The sequence below is a fragment of the Schistocerca nitens genome, unplaced genomic scaffold (assembly GCF_023898315.1).
Source record: "Schistocerca nitens isolate TAMUIC-IGC-003100 unplaced genomic scaffold, iqSchNite1.1 HiC_scaffold_363, whole genome shotgun sequence".
NCBI lineage: Eukaryota > Metazoa > Arthropoda > Insecta > Orthoptera > Acrididae > Schistocerca > Schistocerca nitens.
Genome location: NW_026045897.1, coordinates 5,241,696 through 5,269,636, shown reverse-complemented (window position 1 = coordinate 5,269,636; position 27,941 = coordinate 5,241,696). Strand labels below are relative to the sequence as shown.

At 44.7% G+C, this 27,941-nt stretch overlaps 1 protein-coding gene across 1 annotated transcript in view; it reads right to left on the bottom strand.

Annotated features, from left to right (window-relative positions):
• LOC126228345 (N-acetylglucosamine-1-phosphotransferase subunits alpha/beta-like) overlaps positions 1 to 27,941 on the bottom strand; it is a 163,162-nt gene that overhangs the window by 82,340 nt on the left and 52,881 nt on the right. The window contains exons 3-6 of the mRNA XM_049942294.1: positions 10,339 to 10,550; positions 10,055 to 10,263; positions 9,811 to 9,933; positions 9,513 to 9,712 (exon numbers count right to left, since the gene is read on the bottom strand). Coding sequence (XP_049798251.1) covers positions 9,513 to 9,712; positions 9,811 to 9,933; positions 10,055 to 10,263; positions 10,339 to 10,550 — 744 coding nt within the window. The remainder of the gene's footprint in view (positions 1 to 9,512; positions 9,713 to 9,810; positions 9,934 to 10,054; positions 10,264 to 10,338; positions 10,551 to 27,941) is intronic.

The following is a 27,941-nucleotide window of genomic DNA, read 5'->3' as shown; positions in this document are numbered from 1 at the left end:
GCCCGACGGGAGAACACGGGATTTGCGACTAGCCAGTAACCTGCGAGCTACTGGGTACAGTACTTTTTCCTTTACCCGAGTCTCTCGAACTGCCCGCTCATCTAGACACACGGGGCAATCCCGCTTGGAGGCGGCACGGCTGCCATTGCAGTCGATATGGCGGAGAGAAGGAGGCGGACATTCGCCCTCGTGTGCATCCCTGCCACAGGTTACACACGTGGCTGGGTGTCGACAAGACATTCTAGTGCAATTGTACCAATGACACTGGTAGCAGCACATCAAATTCGGAATGTACGGCCGGACTGTGACGATTTCGTAGCCCGCTGTAACCTTGGACGCCAGCACCACTCTATCAAAGGTGAGGAAAAGAGCGCGAGTGGGCACCGAGGAAGAATCGACCTTTCTCATTAGACGATGGACGGCAATGACACCCTGATCGGAGAGGTAAGATTGTATTTCGGCCTCGGTTAGACCGTCACGCGGCCTGGTGTAAATTACACCACGGGAAGAATTCAAAGTTCTACGTGCCTCGACACGAACAGAGTAGTCGTGCAGAAGTGAGGCAGCGAGTAGTAGTTCTGCTCGAGAATCAGAAGCCGTCTCCAAAAGCAAAGTGCGCTTCCGTAAACAAGAGCAGGATTTCACAGGGCCAGCAATGGCACCGACACCTTTCTGAATAATAAACGGATCGACCGTGGCAAAGGACTGACCGTCTTCAGTATGTGACAACACGAGGAACCGTGTTGCAACGGGAAGGGTCTTTGAATCGTTAGCCTCATTACGTTTACATATCGAAGATGTCGATTGTGAAGATGATTGACTCATTGCAAGGAAATCCTCAGCTTCTCTGTTGATGCAGTCCTTCCACCTGGGGGCTCCCTTCACAGGGGGTGCACCCAGCTTAGGTGATTGTTCACATCTCAGGTCACACCTTCATAACACCTGGCAGAGGGACCAGTCGGGAATTTGGGTAGGTTGCAGCTCAGGCAGTCACCCCTCTCAGGGCCCGGCCTGTACCAGGGGCGAACCCTACCTGTCGACCTGGGGCTGTGGATTACACGTTATCCGGTCACCTGTTTTGCACCACATGCGTCGGCCAGCCTTCAGGAGCACACAAGGAGCAAGAAGGAAAAAGAGGATGCTCAAATGCCAAAGCAGAGAAACGAAAGGAGAAGGAAACAAAGAAAGGAAAAGGGAGCCAAAAAGAAAGTTGAGACTATTTGCAGGTCAGCGACAGAATTCAGAACATTCCCAATAATACACCAAACGTGTTCCCCAAGTGAGGGGGAAAAAAGGTAGCAAGAGGAGTGACACGCAGCACGGAAGGGAAAAAGTGTCGCAAGGGCCAGGGCCCTGTGGTAATCGAGCACGAACCCGCCAAAGAGTGGCGAGCCCCCTGGGGGGAGCAGAAAGGGGTGAGGGAGTTGCCCAATAAGCTGGAGAAAGTCTGCCCTTGTGACACCAAATGATGGATGGATGTAAACAGTACAAAGAGAAGAGGTGAAGTGAGGAAGAAAAATCCAGACTGCAACAGCTCGAGTCAGGTAGACGGTTTGACCATGGACACGAGTCATCCCAGGTGAGCAGCACGGCTCCTCCACGAGATGGAATGCAGTCTTCGTGTGGAAGGTCAAAGCGGAAACGAAAGAAATGCGAGAGCTCGAAGCAGTTGTGAGGACACAAGTTTGTTTCCTGGAGGTAGAGAACAAGCAGACGCTGCAATTCTAAGAGCAGCCATAATTCCTCAGGTGTAAAATCGCCCAGTGTCACGGTAGCACCTCCGTCTCCTCCTCCAGCTGTGGAACAAGCCATGAAGCATGTTACATTCCATCCTGGATTTTCCACTGTTTGAGTCATAATTCCTCTTTCTTGGATCTAAGGCCACGAATGATCCATTGGAGGAGAGTCGTGACAAAGACAGCAGAGGAGGAAAAAAATTAACAAGGGTCACCTCAGTGGCTGCCGAGTGCTAGCCTCCAAATATTGTCTGCTAGAGGGCACAGAGGGCGGAGGATCACGCTCCACGAGATCTACAGAGGCTTCGGTATTCTCCTCCTGTCAGTCTGCGGAGTCCAGGGCAGAAAAATGTTTGGCAGTGTACTCTGGCGACACAGAGGTCGCCGGGTGACACTGTCGAAGACAATCTCCGGGTCAGCGAAGGAGAAGACGGTTTGCCTCCGTTCGATTTTTTGGAGCCTTTCCAGTTGGAAAGACGTTTGCCGGCCGGAGGGACACAAAAAGCCTTCGCGGAAATATTCCTCCTGTCCTTTCCGGCCTGCCGGTCATGTAGCAGCTGACTGCCCCACGAAGCAAAAGTCCGGCAGCTCGACGCACAGCTGGAGGAGGAGACAGAGATGCTACCGTGACACTGGGCGATTTTACACCTGTGGTGCCGAATTTGAAGTTGCACATCCGTGTGGCCACGTCATTTGTGGGGCGAGATGTAGCAAGAGTGTTACAGTAAGTGCCGGAGGGTAGAACGCAAAGTTTCCGACTAGTCGACAACACGTGAGCGACGGGGTACGGCACTTTTTTCTTCACCCAGATCTCCCGGACGGCCCGCTCATCTCGGGAGGAAGCTGTACGGTCACCACTGCATCGATACAGTAGGGAGGAGGCGGAGGCAGACAATCGCCCTCGTGAGCGTCCCTACCACAGGTTACACACATTTGGCCCGTTGTCGACAGGACTCTCGAGTGTGGTCGTAATGATGACACTGGTAGCAGCACACCAGATACGGTCTGACTGATCATTTCGTAGCCTGCTTTCATCTTTGACTGGAGGACAACTCTATCGGAAAGTGAGAAAAAAATGTGTTTGGGCACTAAGGATGCATTTACCTTTTTCGTCACCCGCCGGACTGTAATCGCGCCCCGATCGGAGAGGTACGTTCGGATTTCTGCCTCGGTCGGACCAGCGAGCGGCCTAGCGTACGTGACACCGTGGGAAGCACTCGGCGGGGAGTGACACGAATGCGATAGCCACGGAGGATCGGAGTTGCGAGTGGTTGTCGCGATTGAGAATCTGAAGTAGTTTCCGAAAGCAAAGAGCAACTGAGTAAATGAGAGCAGTATTTCATGGGGCTGGCAATTGTATTGACACCTTTCCGAATAATATAGCGGAGATGCCGAGTCGCAGATAAACACGTTACGTCTATCTGCAACACGGCATCTACGCTATACGGTGAGTGGCAACTTTCCTTTTCAAATGTTGTTACATACCATCCTGGATTTTCCATTGTTTGATTTCTGAATACTAAATGAATTTACCATATCAACTGTCTTCAGTACACGAAACCGTGAGGAACCACAAGGCAGCTGGGAGGGTCTTTGAATTGTGAACCCCATTCCCATTACATTTAGTAGTTGCTGACTGCTGAGAAGACGATTTGCTCATTGCGAGAAAATCCCCCACGATTGCCAGCATCTTCGATGGTGCACTCCTTCCAATAACGGAGGGCGGAGAGAGGGGGGGAGGGGGGGGTCCCTCAGTAAGGGTGCACCCACCTTAGATGATTGTTCACACTCAGGGTCACATCTCCCGGACACGTAACAGGGAGACAATTTGGAAAGGTAGCAGCTGAGGCAATCACCTCTCCCTGGGCCTGGCCTGTACCAGGGGGTACGTGCAAACCCTACCTGTCAACCCGGGGCTGGGACTTACGTGTTACCCAGTCACCTGTTACACATCAGACACGCGGGCCGGCCTTCAGGAGTGCAAAGGGAAGAAGAAGAAGAAGAAGAAGAAGAAGAAGAAGAAGAAGAAAATGAGAGAAAACTCAAATGCCAAAGGGGAGGAAGGACAGGAGAAGGCGAGTGAAGAAAGAAAAAAGGAATGACAGACAGTGGAGAGACTGTTTTGATGTCAATTACTGAAAATGCAGAACACATTCCCAAAAACATCCCAGACATGTCTCACAAGGGAGGGGAAAAAGGATAGCGAGAGGACTGACAGAAGGAAAGAGCTGCTGCAACGGCTGGGGCCCCGAGCTAGCCGAGCATGAACCCACCAACGAGCTGCGAGACCCGTGGGGGGCCAATACTAATGGTATTTCTATTCTCCCAGTGAAGACTTTATATGCCTCACCCCAGAGATTATCTTTTCACTGTTTGTCCACGTAATCCTTCCAGCATATCTCAGAACAGCGTTTCCTAATATTGCTTTAGTCTGTCTAAACTGCTCAGAGCTGCATTGTCTGCCATGTCTATTCAGCTTGCTGGAAGCGAGTTGTAGTCATACTGGGGTCAGATGGGTCATGGTGCTCCAGAGATGATGGAAGCCGTTCGTGTGAGAATTGTTTGTGTATAAATGTGCCTGTCTGCCACTCGACTCCTCTATTTGGTGAGTACCAGTCTGTAGGAATTAATACTGTTAATCCATCCCTGATTTTTCACTGTTTGTTATACTGAGTAGTTCACGATTATGATATGTTCAATATCATTGAAGATTTCTTAACTTTGGATCTATGGAACACAAAGTATATCTAGCCTAATATAATCTAACTGGGAACAACAGTGTCCTGTAGTCAGTCACAATGAATTTGAAGCACTGATAACTCATTAAAATACGAAACATATCACCGATTCTGTTGTGGCGTAACAAGCTAGTCACGCCACACTGAGGAGGAAGCCGAAAGGCACGCGTACACACACGCCGACTGGCGTCAAGTCTGGAACAGGTTACGTATTGAATACTATAAAGAAAATACGTAGTTTTGGAATATACTTAACTTTTAATGCTTCCTTTGGTACATCTCTCTTGACTATACAAATGAGACTCGTAAGATACATGCACTGTGACAATTGGCGCCTTGCTAAGTCGTAGCCATTAACTTTAGCTGAAGGCTATTCTGTCTCTTGGCAAATGAGAGCAAAGGCTTCGTCAGTATAGTCGCTAGCAACGTCGTCGTACAACTGGGGCGAGTTCTCGTAAGTCTCTCGAGACCTGCCGTGTGGTGGCGCTCGGTCTGCGATCACACAGTGGCGACACGCGGGTCCGACATGTACTAATGGACCGCGGCCGATTTAAGCTACCACCTAGCAAGTGTGGTGTCTGGCAGTGACACCACAGATTTCATGTCTTGATATACAGTAAATTGTATTAAAATTCCTGGTACAGTCACAAACTGCCAAGTTTTTGGGAGTAATATGGTTGGAATAGTTTGAAACTTTAAACATTTGTATCAGTAATAATTATATGTTGCTTAAATCATATGCTTTTCTGACAGTGAATAAGGGCACACCTAAAGCTGAGGAGTAGTATAATGTTCAGTAACACATATGTGAGGACTATCCAGAAAAAAAACAGATGTTTTGAAATAAACAATTAAAAATATGGAAAAACCAAATTTTATTGTGTACATTTCAAAGGTACACTCTTAACCTACTTTTCTACATAATCACCATTCAAACTGATGCACTTATGGCACTATCTGACAAATTTTTCAGTACCATCTCTGTAGAAATCGGCCACCTGCAATTGCAACCATTGTTTTATACCGACATGCAGTTTGGTGTCGGTGTCAAAGCAGTGTATTGTAGCGAGCCAAGTCTTCATTGCTGAGAAGAGGCAGTAATCGATCGGTGCCAAATCCCATCCAAATCCCCATAGGACCCCATGGGAATAATTGGCCATTTACGGACGTGCATTGTCGAAAGAACTACAAAACTTCTGTGCTAAGTTTTCCCTGATGCTTGTTTCGTGTTGCACAGTGTTTGACAATACCTCTCTGGGTTAGTTATTGAGCCATGATCAAGAAAATCTATGGAGAATCACTCCCTTACAGTCCCAAAACACAGTCGCTATGGTCTTTCTTGCTGTTAGCATTTGGAAACACTTCCTTGGAAGAATTTGTGTGTGCCGATTCCATTGACAGTCATTCTGTTTCACAATTGCCATGCTTCACCCAAATCTTGTCCCCTGCTACAACACAACTGATAACTCTGTTACAGTTTTTCTTGTTATCTTTGATGAAGGTCTGTGCTTCAGCCAGTCTCTGTTTTCGTAGTGTTCTGTTAAGATTTTGGAATCCTACCTAGCATAAAATTTGCGCTAGCCAAGCTTATGCACTACAATTTCATGTGCCAAACACTGAAATTTGGGGAAAATATTGTGAAAGTTCCATAATCATCAAAAGACAATTTTCACGAATTTCATCATTGATTTTTATCATCAGTTACTCAGTCAGAAGTCCAGGATTACCACACTGGTCTTCATTACGAATATTGGTACTGCCATTTTTTAAATCAATGCACTGTTGTGTCACTTGGTTTTCACTCATCATTCCTTTTCGGTACACATCACAAAGGTTGCAATAAATTTCTACTGATTCGTAGTTTTTTGCCAAGAAAAACCTAATCACAGAACGCACCTCACAAGTGATGGGATTTTCTATTGCAGCACACATTTTAACACATTGCACAAAGCAAAGCAGAAGAGAGCCAGACCACATGCTACCACAACTGGGTGCCTACTGAGTATAGGAACATTATGGCTAGGGCCTGGATTTTAATGACAAGTCATATATTTTTCTGAACTATAGGGTGAATTTTAGAACAATTTATACACAAATCTAGGCATTTTAGTATCGAAAGATGTATTTTGATTGTGCATATAAAGTCATATTTCAACAAATTTTAGTAATAGGTCGTATTGCAGCCAACTTTTAATATAATAGGTCATATTTCCGTCAACTTTTGCCAAAAATGCATATACCGTTTTTCTCGTATCTTACAGGACACAGGAATAAGAAAATGAAAATGTTGCTCACGAGACAATATTTAACGTGCTATTATGAAAGATAAACAGATAAATTAGTACACAGCTTTATTTCTCAGGACTGTAGCAGAAAATCGGTGTACCACAACAGTCGTTTCGCGAACATAAAACATTTTTGCGCAGAGTCGACAATATGCTCTCAGAGCCAACAAAGGCGGCTTCTGCCATAATAATAATAATCGCAGTCGCACAGGTGTTCCCAGTAACCAGTTTGAATACAGCCTTTGCCTTGTTCAACACGCCTAAAGGAAAGTGCTCCGACAGAATGAAGTTGCGAGGATATGTTCGAGAATTTGGAGAGGAGTTCTTTAGTATTTATGGGAAAATATTATTTTGTAAACTTTGTGAAGTTGAAGTTAGTGCAGAAAAGTGCTTTAATGTGTAACAACACTGTAATACCGCTAAACACAGCAGCTGTGTGAAACGAAGTGCTGAAAATAACAGCAGGCAAACGCTGTTATTTGAACAGACAGATCAATCGTCAACCGTGCAATCATTCTGCAAGGATTTATGTGAAATGATGGTGTCCTGCAACATCCCATAGGAAAAGATGAAGAATCCATGCTGCAGATGGTTCTTGGAGAAGTGCACAACACATCCAGTTCCAGATGAATGAACTATTTATCCATATGCTACAATGATGTGCTCAACAAAATACAAATTACTATTGCTGAGCAAACGTTCTGGCTGTTTATGGATGAAACTACGGATATTAGTGGGTGATGTATTGCAAATGTTGTTGTTGGTGTTCTAAAAGTTGATGGCCCTGGAGATATGTTCATACTAACGTGTGAAGCTCTTGATAGAGTAAACAATTCGACGATTGCTATTTTGTTTGAAAACTCTCTGAAGCTACTGTGGTCGGATGGTGTGAAAAGAGAGAATGTTTTGCTGCTTGTAACAGATGGTGCTTCATATATGGCTAAAGCAGCCAAAGGGCTTCAGAGTCTCTACCCCAGCATGGTGTATGCCACTTGCCTTGCACATGCATTGCACAGAGTTGCCGAAGAGGTGCTATCAAATTACCCTGACGTGGACAAATTAATTTCCTGTGGCAAGAAAATCGTATGTCAAGGCTCCGCTAAGGGTGGAGAAATTCAAGGAACAAGCACCTTCAATGCCTCTCCCACCTAAACCTGTTCTTACACAGTGGGGTTCTTGGCTTAATGCTGCTGAGTATTACTGCACCAACTACACCCAAATAAAGAATCTTCTGTGAGCTTGATAGTGATGAATCAAGTGCTATCAAAATTGTGAAAGAAGTTTTTACAGATACATTGTCTCGAAACTTGGCATATATCAACGCCAATTTTTCAGTGATATCAAAAGCCATCAAACGACTGGAAGCTGTTGGCACTCAGCTATGTGAGGCGCTGAGTATTGTGCAACACGTGCAGAGTGAGTTGGGTCGAGCTCGTGGTCATGTGGCTGACAAAGTGAAAACCAAATTGCAAAGTGTTCTCCACCGGAATCCTGGATATTCTACACTGCGCAAATTAGTGACAGTCTTTCAAGGAATGCCACAACATTTGAAGATACGGAAACAAAGCTGAACTCCAGTGACCTGGCTGCCTTCAAATATGCTCCAGTGATGTCTTGTGAAGTGGAAAGGAGCTTTTCCAGGTACAAAACTATCCTCAGTGACAACCGTATATCTTTGACAATGGAAAACCTGAAAATGCACCTTGTGATCCAGTGCAACTTTGCAGATACTGAAGATCGACATACGGTACTAAATAATGTTAAATACTTTAAATACTATGTAGAAATAAAAACATTGTTTCACTGTTCCGATAAATGATCTTTTCACTGTACTTTGTATTTAGAAAATAAAACATTCAGACATTCAAAAAATAAGTGCAAATTAGCCACAAACCCTACAGAAAGAAAGAACTATACTTACAATATTTTGAGAAGTGAATTTTGTATTGATGTGATGTTTAAAGCTTTCCCGGCATAGTGATTGTTCCATAAAAACACAGGAGAACTGCCGGATATCAGTAACGTCCTGCCACGATATTTCGGTGCAGAGTCTTCTGGCCATCTTCAGGTGAGTGCCACTATAGTAGTACTGGCGAGTACGAGCCGAGCTCCGCTATTTAAAGCCCTCTGAGGTGACATTGTGCATGCGCTGCTCAGCGTGATGGCGGAAGACTCTGCGCCGAAATATCGTGGCAGGTTGTTACTGATATCCGGCAGTTCTCCCGTGTTTTGATGGAACGAATTTTGTATTACTTTATGGTGAATAAAAAATTAAATAAACAAACAAGAATGCTTTAAATAAACTTCTATTGAGTCATATTTTATTTTTAAGGTCATATTTATGTAAGTTTTAGGTCATAAATGCTTGCATATTTCACTGTTTTTTAGGTAATTAAAATCCGGGCCCTAATTATGGCACTAAAATGGTGGTTCCCACCCACAGCCACAACAGATCAAAGTTTCTGTTACTTTCTAGCTAGCCCTCATAATATACGTATCTTCAAAATGATACTTAAATATACTATTGGCAGGGTCACTTCTATGGATACTAAGACAAACTGATGTGACGTAACTGTCAACTGTGCGTCATATTGATAACGAGTTGAGTTCTTGGTTGGACACGATGTTTCAGGAACAAATCATACTTTATCATTTTCATTCTACTGCCTTTTGCATCTATGGCTAAGAGTAACACAAATTATTTGTGAAATTGCATTGTTATGACATAAATATAAAACACAATGTAGAAGTACCTATGCAAGTGAGTTTCTATTGCCGGACTACTGAATGTCGGCAAATGAGACATGTCGGGAAATATTTTGTTGTGAGGGACCACAGTAAGACGTGGGTTGTCCAGGTTTAACCAGTGAGGTATCTGGCCGTTTGTCACCACATACACGTGGCGAACCCACGGGGCAAATTTCTCGAGAGAACGCAGGGAATACCGCAACTCCTAGAAGCAGAATAGAAAACTGAAGTTTTGAAATGTGAATGTGGTTTCACATTGTATTTTGCTGTTGAAAAAATCTGAAAAATAGATATAGTCTCAACCTCTTTGTCCTCGAATCTTGATGGTGCCAAACTCTCCGTATTAGCAAAAGGCAGCTCCATTATTATGTACGCATTACTGACCGTTATTTTCATTTCCTCCAAATACAGGGTGCCTCTCGATAGCTAAGTGAAAGAAAACAGTTAGATGTGAAATTGTGCTGACTCCGACACTATATCCTATGTTTTTCTTTCATTTTAAATGGCATTCTCATATAAAAACTAAATTAATTATTTGTGATAATACCTCCATCATTGCTGTAGCCGCTTTCTCAGTACCCAGCTCTATGACAGATGTCCCATTGTTGGGGTACATCCAAACATTGACAATGTTACCTCCCACATATTTTTGAAATAAAGCACGAATATCATTTTCTATGTTGTGCATGACAACTGATGGTATGCCAGTAATTATGAGTGTATTCTTCACAGGGTAAGAAGCTGGGGCAAATTTTTCTAAAAAAGAAATTTAATATTACAAGAACATACATTTGATATAAATCGAGATTATCATTTCTGTAAGAAAAATACCTGATGTCCAGTGAGCCTGAAACAGAGTAACATTAGCCTTCTTAACCACCACTGTCTGCTGGACGACATCACCTGCCTCTTCTGGATCAGAGAAGTAAATGATTGTTCTATTCAGAGAATAATTCTTCTCAGGTGGGTTTTGCACTTTCCCTCTATTCCACAGGTTCGTCAGAGCGATGTCATATTCCTTTTCTGGCCCTTCATTAGGGAACCTATGTGACAGATCAATCAAGATAACAATCAAGGAATGGTTTGTTTAGTACTTGGTATTCACTAAAATGTTTTACATCACCTCAAGTTGCTAAAATAGCGATTTTTAAGCACTTCCAACATTCACATATCTCCTCAGCAGAACAGTGTGTGTTACATACAATAGGTCTTAATGTAAGTACATACATTATTCAGGTATCAGATAGACTTTATTACTGATACTGACTTTTCAGTTTGTAGAGTGAGTGAGTTGTTGGGGGGAGGGGGTGCCAGTGAACAAAATTCAATTACTTACAGGAGTCAATAGGTCCAGGTGGGCACTATCTTTTTTGGGCTAGTGGAGCTTAGGTGGAAGAAGGATATTGAAAAGTGCAGTGCAGTGTAGGTTCGCCACGTTTAGCCTACTCACAAAGATATACAACACATCCCTAAATTAAAACCTTAATTACATAATTTGGATCTGTAGTGTCAGAAATATAATGTCTATGCACAAATTCGAATAGGCAAAGGAGGGGGAGAGAGCATGCAAGCAACCAGAAATGTTCTTGAAACATGTCTATAAACCAATAAAGATTAAAAATGAACATAGTGATACTAAATAAAGACATACTGCTGAGCTTAAATTCTGTTACTCTACACAGAGTACATGTTCTGTCCATAATATGTGAAAAGTTAAAACAGTGCATCATAGCAGAGCTTATACTTGCCGGGGTAGATTGTCGGATGAGTGATTGATTGATCCCAATTTCAATCTGGAGAGCAATTTTATTCAGAATTATAGTGATAGTGGTGCAATATACTACTGTAGTCATTGTGACAAGCAAGGGCTTCTGCAGGGCTATAGAGGAACTGCCTTTGTCGGCAGCCTCAGGCATGTTTCCTCCAAGCCTGAGGACAATGTGGCAATCAGAAATATTCTCACTGCAGGTAGGAGTTACAGGGTTCCCCATGACACCACCTCTCATCATTAGTTTGCAGAATTTGGTTATGAGTCACCACCACCACCACCACCAAATGGTGCTGTAACTATTTCCAGCTCCCTGACACCTTTCCCCATTTTTACTTAACCCACCATTTATGCCATCCTTCCTATTTTCTCCTGCCTTCCACTCTAGCTGTTGTTAGAACTCCGTTTCTTCGCAATATACATCTTAGACAGTCAGCGCTCCTTTACTTATTCAAGTTTAGTAGAGTTCTTTATTCCTTTATCCTTTGCAGTCTTTCACTGTTCTTCACTTTATCCAACACCCATTTTATTTTCTCCATTGCCCTAAAACCCAACATTGTGAATGCTTCAATTCTGGCTCTCTCTGTCTAATTCAGCATCCAGCTTTCACGGCCCTACAGAAAAACATTCCACATAAACTATTTAACTAACCTTTCTCTTAACCCCAACCCAAATTTGCTGCATAATAAGCATTTCTTCTTATGGAAAGCTTGCTTTGCCATTGCAGCTCTTTCACCCATCCCATCATTAGTTAGTATGCTCCCCAAATATTTGTGTTGTGCAAAATCTCAATTTGACATTCTGTGGCTTTTATTTTTGCACTTTTTTGTCATGTACCCTCAAAACCTTAGTTTTATTTGTGTGTGTGTGGGGGGGGAGGGGGGGGGGTCACAATTGTTCAGATGATGTAAATCTATAAAAAACCGATAACTTACAAGAAACATGGATAAGCTGGCCACCCTAAAACATTACAAACGGCATCCTAAAATTTTAGGGAGTGAATCTGTCAGTTCACAAAACCTTAAAAGTCATTTCACATTTGTTTCATTGTCAATTAAAATAAGCGGGAAGCCTGTCAGCAAAAGAGCTGCCGCCCTATGGCCCGAAAACAAAACAGTCTAGTAAAATGTGGTATGCTATTAGTCTGTACACCACAAGCACTGTTCGTTGGAGTGTCCTCTCACCAGAGCAACACGCCATGTGTCATAGGCCTACTCATCTCGCCCCCACAGCTGGAAGGAGGTAGGCCATGGCCGCTTAGTGGAATTTATTAGACACAACTTAATATCTATCATTTCCAATCTCTTCCATCATGCACGAGTCTGTACCTTAACAAAGAGGCGATAGCATGTAGGGGGATGGCACACTGGAGTATCTGAAGATCACAACACACATCTGCTACCACAGTAAACCTTTCATTCCATGCAATATCCATCCATCCTGGTACCCAGCAGCAAGAACCTCCTTCCCCAGTCTTTGCAGGTTGAGGACCTTATCCTGGATATTCTGGACTACTTTATCTGCTGGGTACATCAATGTAGAGTGTGAAGGGCACTCAGGATGTTGTGACAGAGAAAACATTTAGCACTGTTAAACACGCTGCGCCTGCTCTGCTGTCACATATTGAGGACACAATCAGGATATGCAACAGAGCAACTGAGAAAGCTCCATTGTTTAGAAGCACCCGTAAATACAGCTACATAGTTATGGTGTTCAGTTAAAATGTCATAAAATAATGTGTTAAAAATATGTATACTGCACTAAATCTAAAATGATACTGGGCCTCTGCACTGCAGTAACCAGGGTTAAAACCTTGGATTTGGGGTTGTGCTACCTCCACACCAAATGATTCCAGCAAATGCTATGCACAGATCCAAAATGGCTCTGTTGCTCATGAATGATGAGAGAAAATGTGTTCCAGAGATGGACGAAAAACACTTTGCTAGGCTGGTGAATTTAGAGGAGCAAGGAAATTGCATGCCTGACAAAAAATGGGGAGCTGCCGCCGGGTAGTGAGTGGTGGTTCCCCGGGCCTCAGCACAGAGACTGGGTAAGGGTTTTGGTTTTGTTGTGCTTTAGGGCGCAAAAAACAACTGGGGTCATACGCACCCAAGTCAAAACTATAGAACATGAAGGCAGAGAGGAATTGAAAAACAACTATACATCAGTCCCGATTGACATAAGAGAAGAAAGCAAAAACTGGCACGTGAAGAAAAGGCTGAAAAACACCATACAGAAACGGAGGTCCAAAACTAAAAATTAAATGGCCTTCACCATAATGCTTTCGTCGATAAAAAGTAAAACACGGTCAACAGCCTGCACATAATTTACTAAAATGGCTGATAACTCAGACGGCAAACCCAAGCGGGAGCTGAAATAGTTAAAAAATAGGCATTACATCAGGAAGTGGCAGTCAGTTAAAACTTGGGTGCAATGTGTACAAAGTGGTTGTGTAGTGGCAATTAACAAATGAAGATGGCTAAAAAGGCAGTACCCAATACGCAGCCTAGCTAAAATGATCTCCTCCCAGCAGGAGGGCCGAGAGGAAGTCGACCAAGTAGCTGGGACAGGCTTAATAACCCAGAGTTCACTCCCATGAAGCGAGGACCACCTCCTGACAGACGGCAACACAGAGATCATCAGAGGGAATACAAGAACTCGCGGGTTGCGGTACGAGGACTGCAGCCTCGGCAGTAGCCACGGGTGCCAATGACGATGGCACACCCGACCCCATGATCAGTCTGAGAGTCATCAGTGTATACAAAGGTACTATCACTAAGTCCCATGTAAAGGTCGTGAAACTGAAGGTGATAAACAGAGCTGAGGGCTATGCCGAAGGTAGAGGCCCTACTGCCTTAGTTAATGGATCAGGCTAAAAGTGTCCCACAACATCCTATCTTCCTTATCCACTCCTAGTCCTTACCCAATTCCCTTTCCCAACCCAAGGTCTGATGCAATCCGTGTTGAGGGATGCACGGCACATGGAACGATGTGTCACAAACGAAGCCTCAGGGATACCGGGCGACCTCCATGAGCAAGTAGCCTTACACCACACGGGGTATTCATGGTGTGGACCGTGTACATCCCCAACTCTCGTGCGACCAAGATGGACACGACAAAAGACAATAAATTAAAACAAACTGAGGGGAAAACTGAGACCTCGGACACCCAAACGTCGGGGTCAGGACCAATGGAATGCATTTCCACTACTGAATGAGGGTCTAGACCTGAGCCAAAAGTGGGAACTGTAACTGAGAAGTTGGACCAGATCAGGATTAAAGCCTTGTCTGGAGCCCAGATGAGGAAATTCCTTAGGAAACTTGAGACAAAAGGAGGGGAAACAATGGTTTCCCAAACACATGTGGGAGGAACTAAAAGGGCTTGAGCCCAAGAACCACAAGAAAAAACTGTCTCAGGTTAAAGGGGATATGCAGACCCCCACAATGTCGAAGACAGCCAGCAAGAAGATAAGGGAGGAATCTAAGACCCCCTCCTCCCTGGATAAGCGAACCCAGAAAAAACCGAGGCAAGAAATAGGGAAACAGATCTACAGTACTGCAGTCTGTTTTTAAGATGGCAGTTATCCTGGAAGGCTTCCCACTGGTAGCCATCACCTTCCAAGAGGAGGGAGACGTACAGGTGGCCCTCTTGGAAAGATAGGGAAAGGGGGGGGGGGGGGGGGTGGACGCTGGTCCAGGATCCAACTTCAAGAGCGTCTATCGAGACCGTGGTGCCTTTCCCCCCCCCCCCCCCCCCCCCCAACTTCTGTAGTCCTGTCTTCCTCAGTTGCGTGTAATATTACGGTATATTGATAATTTTTACTTATGGACCATCTGACAGCAACTGAATAAAACACAATTTTAGTGCCATACGCGTTTCGCCTTTATTTTCTGCAAGGAATCATCAGTGGCAGGTTGCGTAGACAGTTTCTTACATATTACGCTCCTGTTGCATTGTTGGTGGTGTTCTTCTTCCTATGTACGCCAATTTGCTGTTTTTTCCACATTCCACAGCACTATGCACTGAACGCTTGTTTTAATGCAATGATGCCTTGCAGAAAATAAAGGCGAAACGCGTATGGCACTAAAATTGTGTTTTATTCAGTTGCTGTCAGACGGCCCTTATTTTTGTCTGTAAGGGGGTGCGCACGGTGGAATGGCTTAAGGACAAGGTGCCCATTATATCCCCATGGGAAGATGCAAAGCTGCTGGTCAAAACGGCAGCAGAGCTTCTTATGACCGCAAAGGTACCAAAGATCTTTAAGGATGTCTCTCCTAAGACTCAATTCGAGAAAATAGTGATCCAGAAACCTAAAGTCTTGACAGAGGACTGGAGAGTAATCAACCAGAAAGTTGTACCGCAAGGACAATCCATGGCGGTGGAGGTAGGAGAGAAGTCCCTGAAGGCGATGCAAGAGCAAGACCTGAGATTGTTTCTAGGGTTCTCGTAGGTCACCGTCAGGGTTATCCAAGAACTCAAAGGGAATGATGGCAGCAAGACAAAGACTGGAGGCACTGCAGATTAATCTGCAGCACAGTCGAGGGGCCTCTGCTGCCCTGAGCCACTGCCTGGGGAGGTAAGAAGTGGACGAGGCCCTGATACAAGAACCCTACTTATATAAAGGGGGTGTATCGAGCCTCGGTGACACAGAGGGTAAGCCGATTTATGCTAGGAATCTCAGAAACTCCAGAACAAGCATCTATGTAAGAAATGGAATTTCTTTCATGCCAATGATGGATTTCTGCTCCAGAGACTTAGTGACCATCAGAATGCAGCAATGTGAGAAAGGTATCACGGTTGACATCAGCACAGCGACCAGCTGTTGGTTGGATGTGACGCTACTGCCCACAACCTAGTGTCTGGCAGCAAGGACACCAACAGTATAGGTGAGTACCTTCTTGAATTTCTCTTAGCTAACGACTTGGAGGTACTGAATAGGGGCAATGAACCTACATTCAGGATACCAGAAGGGAAGAAGTAACTGACATAACTTTTGGTTCCATGAGAATGGGCAGCTATGTCAAACAAAGGCATGTGGCATTAGAGACATCCTTATTGGACCACATGTACCTTAAATTCAAAGTTGAAATGGGAATTAGACAGACCATGACCCAAAAAAGACTGGGAGACACATTGGAGGGACCTTGACTTAAGATTATCAGAAATTAAAACCTCGATAAGGAATCAAGTAGAAATTGAGGAAGCAGCAAAGCCTGTTACCTCTGCCATAGTGACCTCATATCAGGACAACTGCACAATAACCAAGAAGTGCACAAATAGGAGTGTGCCTTGGTGGAATAACAACTTGGAAATGCAAAGAAAACAGGTACGAAGACTGCTTAACCTTGCTAGACATAAAGGACAATGGGCAAAATATTGTGAGACCCTTGTCAACTACAACCTTGCAATTAGACAAGCAAAGGAGTCATCCTGGAAGGCATTCTGTGAGGAAGTGGAGAGCTGCTCAAGCCAGACTTCACAGAATCCTCAATAGAGTACCAACCAATCCAGGAGGTACGTTGACAAAGGAGAATGGGTAATATACAAAGACAGCACACGAGATGTTGGAACTGCTGCTCAAAACGCACTTTCCTCAATATGCTCTGCCAGACAACACAGACCAGAATGTGATCCCGGAGAGACAATGGTTCTCGTGCACTTGAAGAGAGGACTGGCAATCAGCCAAGGAGTGTGTGGACTTCAGTAAAATCCAATGGGCAGTGGGAACATTCCAACCGCTCAAGTCACCTGGCCCAGATGGAATCTATCCAGCTCTCCTGCAACAGGCAGGAGAGAATCTCATAAGAGTCTTATGCAGGTTATTTAGGGTTAGCCTAGCAGTAGGAATCGTTCCCAATGCTTGGAGGGCAGTGAAGGTTGTCTTCATTCCAAAGCCAGGGAGATCTGATCATACCAAGGCCAAGGATGTGAGACCAATCAGTCTGTCTGCCTCCCCCATTCTCAAAACATTGAAAAAACTGGTTAATGTATTCACTGGGGAGAGGAAGCTAATTAGGGCTCCTCTACATTCAAACCAACACGTATATCAACCAGGTAAATCATGTGAGACAGCTCTCCACCAACTCGTTGGGAGGGTGGAGAAAGCACTTCATTTTCAAGAAATAGCCCTCTGCATCTTGATGGAGATCGAGGGGCCCTTCAGTAATACGACCTACGATTCCATGGTGGACCAGAGCCATGCTTAGTAGAAGGAAGGTAGAGGCTACCATGATGAATGAAAATATGGTAATTAACACCACTACAGGTTGCCCACAAGGATTAGTTCTGTCCCTTTATTGTGGAATCTAGTGGTGAACGAATTCATTGAGGAACTAAATTCCAGAAAACACTTTTGCCAAGGATACGCAGATGACCTTGTCTTAGTAATACTTGGCAAATTTACTGACACAGTTAGAAATATGGCACAAGGTGCATTGGACATTGTGCAAGACTGGTGCATTAAACAGGCTCTGAGGATTAATTCCAAAAAGACTGTTGTGGTGCCATTCACGAAGTTGGAATCTAAAGCTCTTCAATGAAACTCTACCTGTGAAGGGGATAGTGAAATATATAGGGGAAACCTTAGATGAGAAACTAACATGGACACCTCACATTAAGAGCATCTGCCCCAAGGCGAAAGGTACTCTAGTGAGTACCAGAAGGGCTTCTGGTAAAAATTGGGGGCTAAGCCCCAGAGGTATGCACTGGATATACACCACGGTGGTTAGACCTAGGATTTCCTATGGGGTCGTAGTGTGGTGGAAGAAGGTAGAACAGCAGGCTGCAGTTAAGGAGCTTGCTAAGGTGCACAGACTGGCCTGCTTAGCCATAATAGACGAATTAGCAGCACACCAACTGCTGGGATGGAAACCATGCTGGACATGCCTCCACTACACCTTTGGGTCAAGATAGAGGCAGCAGCTGGGGCATACAGTCTAAAAATCGGTAAAAACTGGATCTCACTGGGATATCCAGAATCACATACTAAGATAGTAAGTGAGGTAAACATAAGAATGGCTGGGGAAATGCCAGCCGACTATATAACAACTCCCACCTGCTGCAACAAGCCTTACAATACAATAATTGGAGGCAGGAGCAGTGAGAAAGAAAAGAGTTCGACACCATACAGGGGACACTGTTTGGGTCCCCGATGGGTTGGAATCAGACCAAGGCATTGAGGCAGGGGTGTACGGGGTTCTCTACGAAAACTGGCCTCAGTATTCCAAGCTGAAATTACTGCAATCAGGGCATGTTTGGAGGAGAAGATGCGTAGGCACTACAAGGACCGTATCATCTACATCTATTCAGACAGCTAGGCAGCCCTGAAGTCAGTCGCAACTCCTGCAACGATATCTAAGATTGTTGCAGAATGCCACAGAGCTCTGGTGGAGCTAGGAGGAAGTAATAGGGTAAACCTAGTGTGGGTCCCTGGTCACACAGGGATCTGTGGCAATGAACAAGCTGACAAATTGCCCAGGATGGAGGCAACGACTCCATTTATTGGACCAGAACCTGTCCTGACAATCACCAAGGCTATGATCGAACTAGAACTATGGAACTGGCTTAGGAAACAGCACATAGAATAACGTACCAAGGTCTAGAAACAAAAATATGGTAAGCTAACAATGCCTACGCTCAGTAATCCTGGGATTGAACAGAAAAAAGATTAAACTCATGACTGGACTAATGACCAGCCATGGGAATTTCAAAAAACACCAACATACAATGAGTATAAGGGAAGAAGACCATAAATGTAGGATCTGTGCTGAAGGTGAAGAAACTGCATCACACCTGATCTTTGAACGCATGTCACTGGATAGCAAGAGATACAGAATCTTCAGGACAACTAGACCTGAAGAAATTGTGTCTAACAAAAAACTGGGAAAGGGGCTCCTTGCACTATTTAATGGCACTGGTTGGCTTTACTAAATATACAGGGAGTGATACCGCACAATAAACTCTGTTTTGGTGCAGGCAGTGGTGGGTTAGACCAAAGCAGTTTTTAGCTTCCCGGTCAAAATCAAATCAAATCAATACCAGTTCTCCAGCAGGTGTCGTAGGCCTTCTCCAAATCAAAAAACACGGCCACAGACTGAGATTTCAACAGAAAATCATTCATGACATGGGTGGACAAAGTAACGAGGTGGTCAACTGCAGAACACTACGCTCGAAATCCAGTGTGCATTCATCAGTAAATTGCGGGACTCTAGCCGCCATACCAGCCTGGCATGAATCATGCGTTCAATCACCTTATAAACACAGCTGGTAAGAGAGATGGGGCAGTAGGTAGAAGGAAGGTTTTTGTCCTTACCTGGCTTAGGTATAGGTATGACGGTGGCTTCACACCAGCATCCAAGAAATGTGCCTTCTGCCCAGATGCGGTTATACATGTTAAGCAGAAGGTTCTTGCCTGCAAGAGAAAAATGCTGCATCATCTGAATGCAGATGGTATCTGCCCCTGGGGCAGAGGATTGGGATGAACTGAGAGCATGATCTAGCTCCTTCACCGTAAACGTGGCATTGAAGCACTCAAGATTTGGAGAAGAGAAGCGTATCGCATAAGCCACCTATGCGCCAATGAAGGAAGCAGGGTGATAGTGGCAAGAACTCAAAACTTCAGCAAAATGGTGTTGGAGATAGCAATATGGTCCACTATGACATTGTCTGCTACTGTCAGGTCAGAAACTGGGAAATCTGATCGTGGTTCCAGAGAGCTGTCAGAGGTTGGCCCACACAATAGACAGAGGGGTGTAACTGTTAAAAGAACTAGTGAATCAAATCCATTTAGCTCTTTTGCTACCCGAAGAACACCACGACAATTTGCACGCATCTGGTTATAATGAATGCAGTTTGCCATCGTAGGATGACGGTTAAAAATGTGGAGAGCACGTCTACGTACGCAAATTGCATCACAGCATGCCTCAGTCCACCAAGGGACTGAGGCACAGATTGGTAAAAAGGAAGTGTGAGGAACGGAATGTTCTGCATAAGTAAGGATACTGTCTGAAATATTTCACCTGGTCATCACAACTGGGGAGGAGTAAAGCTGCCAGTCAGCCTTAGTAAGCTGCCACTTGGGAATGCATGTGGATGGGGTAGGAGTCACCAACCGATAGTGCACGGGAAATGGTCACTCAAGTAGGTGTCAGAAAGAAAGGACCACTCAAGATGATGGGCAAGCTGGGCAGTGCAGAAGGATAGGTCCAAATGAAAATAGGTGTACAAGGAAAGTGGGTGCTCTAGTGTTAAGGCAGAGGAGGTTAAGTTGATTAACACTTTACCATCCGCACATCTCAAACAAACTGATTCGCTTGGCACCGCCAGCACTAATTCTGATTACTTGGCTTGTCACTGGTTGTTCTTGGCATTATTGGAAGATTATAAATTGTTCAGTTTTACTAATCTCATTGTTAGTTCTCATAAGTTCTCAACCCTGTTCCCCCACTCTCATGAAATTTCGAAAATATACAGATGTAAATAAATACAAAATTTGTTTGTTTCACATATTTGTTTATTTGCATTGTCTTTGGTACTTAGTATTTCTCTTTCATATGATATGTAGCTGAACAGTCTCCAAGATGTAACGCAACTCCACAAGACTTGCACATAAAGTTTGTTGTTGTTCTTTCCTTGTTTTTGGAACATACATGGCAGTTTCTTCATTTTCATTTATTTGTTTCGGAAATAAGTATTAGTTGGTGTTGCTTTATGTGATCGGAAAGTCTGACAACCAGATCATGATGAGACGTACGCGATGTAGTGGCAACCTACAAATTTTGCTCATAAGCAGGTACATGGTCTTTCATCCACGAATCACATTTTCAATAACAAAACTTGAGGTCGGAGACTGTTCTGTATTGAAATATTGACATGTATGGAATGCATTGAATAATGCGCAATTAAAGAGGTACATGCAAACCTTTTTTGACCATTTTATAGTTTTTCTGTTCATGGGGTAATAACTCAAATACCGGTCTGCCTTATCCACTCCTTTCATGCATTTGTTGTAGTCTAATACATTTTCAGGTTTTTTATCGTGCAATTGATTTTTCTACATTTTCTTTGATTGTCAAAGTGGCATTATGTATTGTAGTGACCATTCATATCATTTTAGTTTTCGAAGCTCTCCATACCTGTGCAAATACTTCACCTTTCCGTTGATGACAAGCTTCAAACACATTGACTTTTGCATGCTTTAATTTTTCCAGAAATCCTCTATTTTGCCATATCGTACCACAAACTTGAATTTTCTTTTCAAGTAATTTCTATGCAAGCTCTACACTGTTACAATAATTCTTCAAGTAGAGGTGACGCCACTTTCCACAAGAAGGTGTCAACAGTTCCATCACTGTTTTTGCTACAGGCTATCAAGTGCCTGAATATATCTTGAATGGGGAAATGTATCCCATACTAGAGTGACACAGCATCCAAATGAGTATGCCATATTTAATGATTTTCAATGGATTGTCAACTTTAAAATTTAACCGTCCATGCCACAGTATCATTCCTTCATCAACTGACATGTTTTGACTTATATCAAAAACTTTCTTGAAACTTCTTGGAAACATAATCAATTATGAATTGCACTTTTAAAAGCCAGTCGGCATTACCTGGTTTATTGTTGTTGTCGGAAAAACGTAAAAAGGATAATATTTATCTGAATCGGTTGTGGGACATCATTTTTCAAAATATCGATGTATTGTAACAACTAAAACGACTTCTGATACCAAATGTAACAGTTGTGTTACTAAATGTGACACTTCTGTCACTAAATGTAACTGGGTTTTCTCTTTTGATACTGTCAATTGTCAGGATGAGCATTCTAAAGCATTCTGTCAGGGTGAAAATATTAAATAAATTAACTTTTCTCTCTTAACAACATGTGGGCAGGGTGGGTACTTAATTGGCTCGGGTATGAGGTCGAATGAAACATCATTTTTACATAAGATAACTTTTATTGAAGATTTGTACAACTGTATCTTACGGGATGTTCTGGGTCGGAGAGCGGCAGCTGTGTCGTTTGTGAAGTCTTCTGCTGCGGCAGCGGCGGTGTCTGATTACACGTAGCGGTGTGTATCTCGTGTCGCCGTCTCGCCCAGTTGACTGGAGATGCGCAGCGCGAAGTGGCCCGTTTAATTATTGCGAGCGAAGTCGTGCATCGGATGGTGATACCTTGGATGTGGCGTCCCAGTGTTTCTCTTCTCTAATCGGCCGTGTGTGTTGTTCGTCGACCAGCGGAGCGGCGCGGTGGGGCAAGGCCAGTGTCCTGGACTCAAACCATGGACTCCCGCTTGCCAGTCTTCAGCTGTCAGGTCTTCATCCCAGCTCACAGGTGACTGCTGAGGTGAGGCCGTCTCCTTCCCGTCCTCACGAGTCACCCGGGTACATCAAAATCAGACTTCAAATACCTTTTAACTTCTGTCTTCTGGCGCCGCGGCTGCTGCTTGCTATTCCATTACAGCGGCGGACTTGGTGCGTCTGTGCATGATGCAGACTCTTCTTGCATGACGGTCTTCAGCACCGAAACTGACTGAAAACTACTGCTACTCTTCTTTTCTTCCTTCGTCTCTCGTCCTCGTCCCCGTCCCCGTCTCCGTCTTCGTCTCCATCTGTCTGACCCACTGCGTCTCGCGTATTTATTCACTTCAGTTTACTGGAGGTGAACGACTTCACGGTCACTGCCTTGTCTGTCACGTTGAAAAGCTTCTCGAAGAATCTTCTTAACGTCGGTCATTGGCTCTTGGGATGTAGGCGAGGGCCTTTGCTCACATACGACAACTGAGAAACACGTGAGCCGGTCGGGCGATGCCCTGACGGCTGAATCGACAGCGCCCGCTTATGTGGAACTTGCTGACTTCACGGTCATTGTCTCTTCTGTTCTGCTGTTCTGCCCGCTGCTTGCGAGTATGTAACTCTCTAAACTAAACCAAGTTTTTCATTTATATTCTAATTTCTAGTTCACTTTGATTTCACTAATTTATTTACTTAAGTACCACTCAACAGTATCTATCACAAATTCGTTGACCAATAATCATCGATCCTAGCTTCTTTTTTTCAGTCCCCATAAGAATAGCAAGCCCAAACCATTCTCTAAGTTTGGGTCCCATAACATTGACAAATTTGGCATTCTTTTTTTTTTATCCAGTTTCCTTCTATTGCAATTTTGACTGTAGTACTTACTTTCGTTGCTAATATATTCAAATAGATTGTTCTCAATATATAATTCTATTATATCCTCGACGCTCTGTGTATCTTTAGGAAATATGTTTGGACCCAAAGATCCTTCAGATTTATTATTGGTCCTTGGTAAATCAAAGTCTGACAATGGCGCACTGTCTTCTTTGTCTGATTCATCCGAGTCAGTTTGCAACCGTAGCGTTTGCCAAATTCTTCTTGGGTGTATATCACTAACTTCCAACAATTCTGCTTCACTTTCATTTTTTTGATATCCAATGTCTTCTTCCCAATCGGCCTAGTCGTCCAGAACATCAGACAAGACGTGCACGCATTCATCGTAAATTAATCATATCATCTCTTTCGTCTGCCATGATGAAATGGCACAAGTACTCAAAAATCTTGTTGACATGTGTAACTTATTGTTACCTAAACAAAACACCAACAGAATGCAAAAGACACTAAAATGCTGTCACCGGCCACTGCACGATACTTTGCACACAACACCACTGTGGTATCGCCGGCTGTTGACCGCTATTTCATGCACGACACCACTGTGGTGTTGCCGGACGGCATGGTGTTAATAAGGTCAGATAATAGGGCACCTCTCTGACAGGTCCTGGGAGAACCCCAAAGTGGATGATGTGCATTAAAGTCACCGTGTAGAAAAAATGGGGGAGGTAGCTGCCTAATAAGCTGAATGGAGTCTCCCCTGGTGACAGTGAATGACGGAGGGACATAAATGGTATAGAGTAAAAGAGTCGGGGGAGGGGGGGGGGCAACTGCAACAGCTTTAAGATGGGTAGTCCGGGAGATGGGTTGACTATGAATGTCATCCCGTATGAGCAGCATCACACCCCCGTGAGATGGAATGTCGACCTCAAGGGCAATGTTAAAACAGATCGGTAAGAAATGTGAAAGCTCAAAGCAGTCACGAGGGCACAATTTGGTTTCCTGAAGGCAGAGTAATAGGGGATGCTGCGATGCTAAAAGCAGCTGTAAATCCTCTTCATGGGATCAATGGCCGAAAAAGTTCCACTGGAGGAAGTTATGGTGAGGAAGATACGTAGGGATGCCACTCCGGCGAGTGCCGAGTGTCAGCCAGTGAAGAGTCGCTACTACAGGGCACAGAAGCAGGAGGATCCTGCTCCATGGGCTCCATAGAAGCATCGGCTTGCTTGTGTGGTCAGTCTGTGGAGTGCAGCGCTGAAAAACAGTTGGTAGTGTGCACCAGCGACACGGAGGCCGGCCGGGCTAAGGTATCACGTGGCAACATTGTTGAAGATCTTCGAGTTGGTGAAGGAAAAGACCATTTGCCTTTGGAGGACTTCTTCAAGCCTTTCCGGTTAGAGGAAGACTCTGGTGTTGCTTCGCCCCTTGACACTGGGCGATTTCACAACCTTGGAGCTGAATTGGAGGTCATATCTGCGTGGCCATGTCCATAGAGCGAGGGGTAACAAGAACAAAACTATAGGTACCAAACAGGAGAACGCAAGGTTTGCTACTAGACAGTAACTTGCGAGCGACTCGGTAAGGCACTTTTTCCTTTACCCAGATCTACCCTGAGAGGCGGTAGCATGGCCACCATTGCAGTTGATACAGCGGGGAGTAGGAGGCGGACAATTGCCCTCGTGCACATCCCTAGCACAGGTGACACATTTGGCTGGGTGTCGACAAGACATTCTAGTGCGGTGGAAACATCGGGTTCAGAATGTACAGCCGGACTGTGATATTTTCATAGCCTGCTTTGATCTTGGACAGAAGCACCACTCTGTCAAAGGTGACAAAAAGAGTGCGGGTGGGCACTAAGGACGAATATACCTTTTCCATTTTCCGATGGATGACAATGACACCCTGATCAGAGAGGTAAGATTGGATTTTGGCCTCTGTTAGACCGTTGAGCAACCTGGTGTAAATTACGCCACAGGAAGAATTCAAAGTTCTATGGGCTTCGACACGAACAGGGTAGCTGTGGTGAAGCGAGGCAGCAAACAGTTGCTGGGCTTGAGAATCATAAGTAATCTCCAAAAGCAAAGTACCATTCCGTAAATGAGAGCAGGTTTTCAGAGGGGCGGCGATTGCATCAGTAGCTTTCTGGATAATAAACGGATTTACTGTGGTGAAAGACCGACCGTCTTCAGTACATGAGACCATGAGGAACCACGGTGCAGCAGGAAGGGTCTTCGAATCAGTAACCTCATTACGTTTACGTTTCGTCGACGTCAATGGAGAGGATGATTGACTCATTGCCTGAAAATCCCCCGTGATTGCCAGCGTCTCCAATGGCGCGCTCCTTCCAACTGGGGCCCCTTCACAAGTGAGTGCACCCACCTTAGGTGATTGTTCACACCTCAGGTCACACCTCCCGAACACCTGAAAGAGGGACCAATCGGCAATTTGGGAAGGTTGCAGCTCAGGCAATCACCCCTCACTGGGCTTGGCCTGTACCAGGAGGTACGTGCAAACCCTACCTGTCGATCTGGGGCTGGGAACTATGCATTACCCAGTCACCTGTTACACGTCAGACACGTGGGCCGGCCTTCAGGAGCGCATAGGGAGGAAGAAGAAAAAGAGGAACTTCAAATGCCGAAGCAGAGGAATGAGAGGAGAAGGGAAACAAAGAGAGGAAAAGGGAGCAAAAAACAGAGGCAAGACTGTTCTTTCGTCAGTGACAGTCAATATAGAATATTCCCAATAACACCCGAGAGGGAAAAGAAAACAGTGAGAATAAACATGCAGCACGGAAGGGGAAAAATGCTGCAAAGGCTGGGGCCTCGCGGTAGACTGCGTAAGGGACTGGTCGCGAAATACCTGTGGCCAGTGTGATCCCGACATGGTGGACGGCATCAGTGATCCTCAGATAAGAAGGCCTCACTGATCCATACATTATGTACCTGTAGTCTAGCTACGGAGTCGAAACTGAGGCCCAGAAACCTCACCGAGTCTTTAAATTGTTGAATGTTGTCCCTCATATGCAAGTCAGGTAAATTAAAAATATGTGGAGAAATTACAATGAACATTGAGCCATGTGCGGCTCGTGTTTGTGCCATTTATTCTCGATATCTTGTCTTTGCGGTACTGCCGTCCTGTTTCTTATTCAATTTACTGGCATTACTAAGTTGCCGGCTCGCCTGCCCACGAGCGGCATCAGCAGCGCTTATCGATAATAGCATTGTCGTACTGTTTTTGGAGCGACCGCAAGTGTTTCCGGGTCGTCACGTGTCGGAAGTTCAGTGGGGACGGAGCAGCAGTGAGGTCCAGACAGCCACGACTAGCCCGACCATTGCCAGAACGTGTGACTTCGATGGGGACGACCTCAGTCGGTCGTCTCGTCGGACGACGTGTATTCGGTCGCCGACCGCTTCCGCATTCCCTGAATGCGTCGACTTGTGATTCCTCCTAGTTGTTCCACAGTGACTGGTTTTAGTATTGTTTGAGTTGTTTGTGGAAGTGTTTTCACGGAACCGTGTGTATCTTGTGCGGTTTTGACTGAGCAGTTATTTTAACGCTGTCTGCGTGCTGGCTCGTGGTAGTCGGTCGGTCGGGACAGAGCAGCGAAGAAGTCTCCGAGGCGTGAGGTCAGGCCAGGATCGCTGGCGGCATGCACACGAGGTCGGATTGTGAGGTGCTGGCTGCGAGAGCTACAAAGTTTGTTGCCCACTGAACCTGGACACTGAAGTTGAGTGATCAGTTAACCTGTTAGGAAACTTCAACTGCTGTGACATCTCTTCGTTCATTGTCAGCTGTTGCTTCCTGGACGGTTCCAGCTAACAGCAACGTATGGTGCATTGGAGTTGGCAAATTTTTGCAGCCATCTTCCTGTATGGTCTTTAACTATTAAATTGATTGTTACTTATCAGTGAAGTGCACCAGCAGTATTGTCTGCCTTGTGGCCATTAACATGCCAGTTACCGGCCTGGTCATTAGCATAGTTTTCCAGTAGTGTGTTTTTCCTCGCCATGTTGATGCTGTCTGGCACAGTGTGTAGTTCGGCAGCCTTTTAGTTGTTTGTTCATATTTTTTTCTTAAGAGTGGCTATTGTGGCTTTGCTGTTTTTAGACGCCAATTTTGAAGACGTAGTGCAGCTGGTAAGTTCGTCCTCGGATGATTTTTTCTGTTGTCGTACCGTTGGTCAGGCAGAAGGAAATTGATCAGGTTGTCGGTCGCTCCTTCAGCCGTCCCTGGCTTGGGCTGCCATCCAATTACTTAACCTTACTCTAAGCTGCCTGTCTCACCGCACTTTATGTTAGAGCTACCTTGGAACAATTCCGAGCACCACTGTTCTGTTGATTTTAGATTGTAATTTTCATTTTAGTCAGATGTACTGTGCGAGGCCTTCAGCCGTCTATTAATTTAGTTTGTTTTAATTTTAGATAAGGTTTCAGCCTACTTAAATTAAAGTATGAAGATTGATTTGTGTAATAACTAAAAATTTGAAAGTTTGTTCTACCTGAAATTCTTGTTAACCAGGCCCTACATCCTGAGTTGTTCA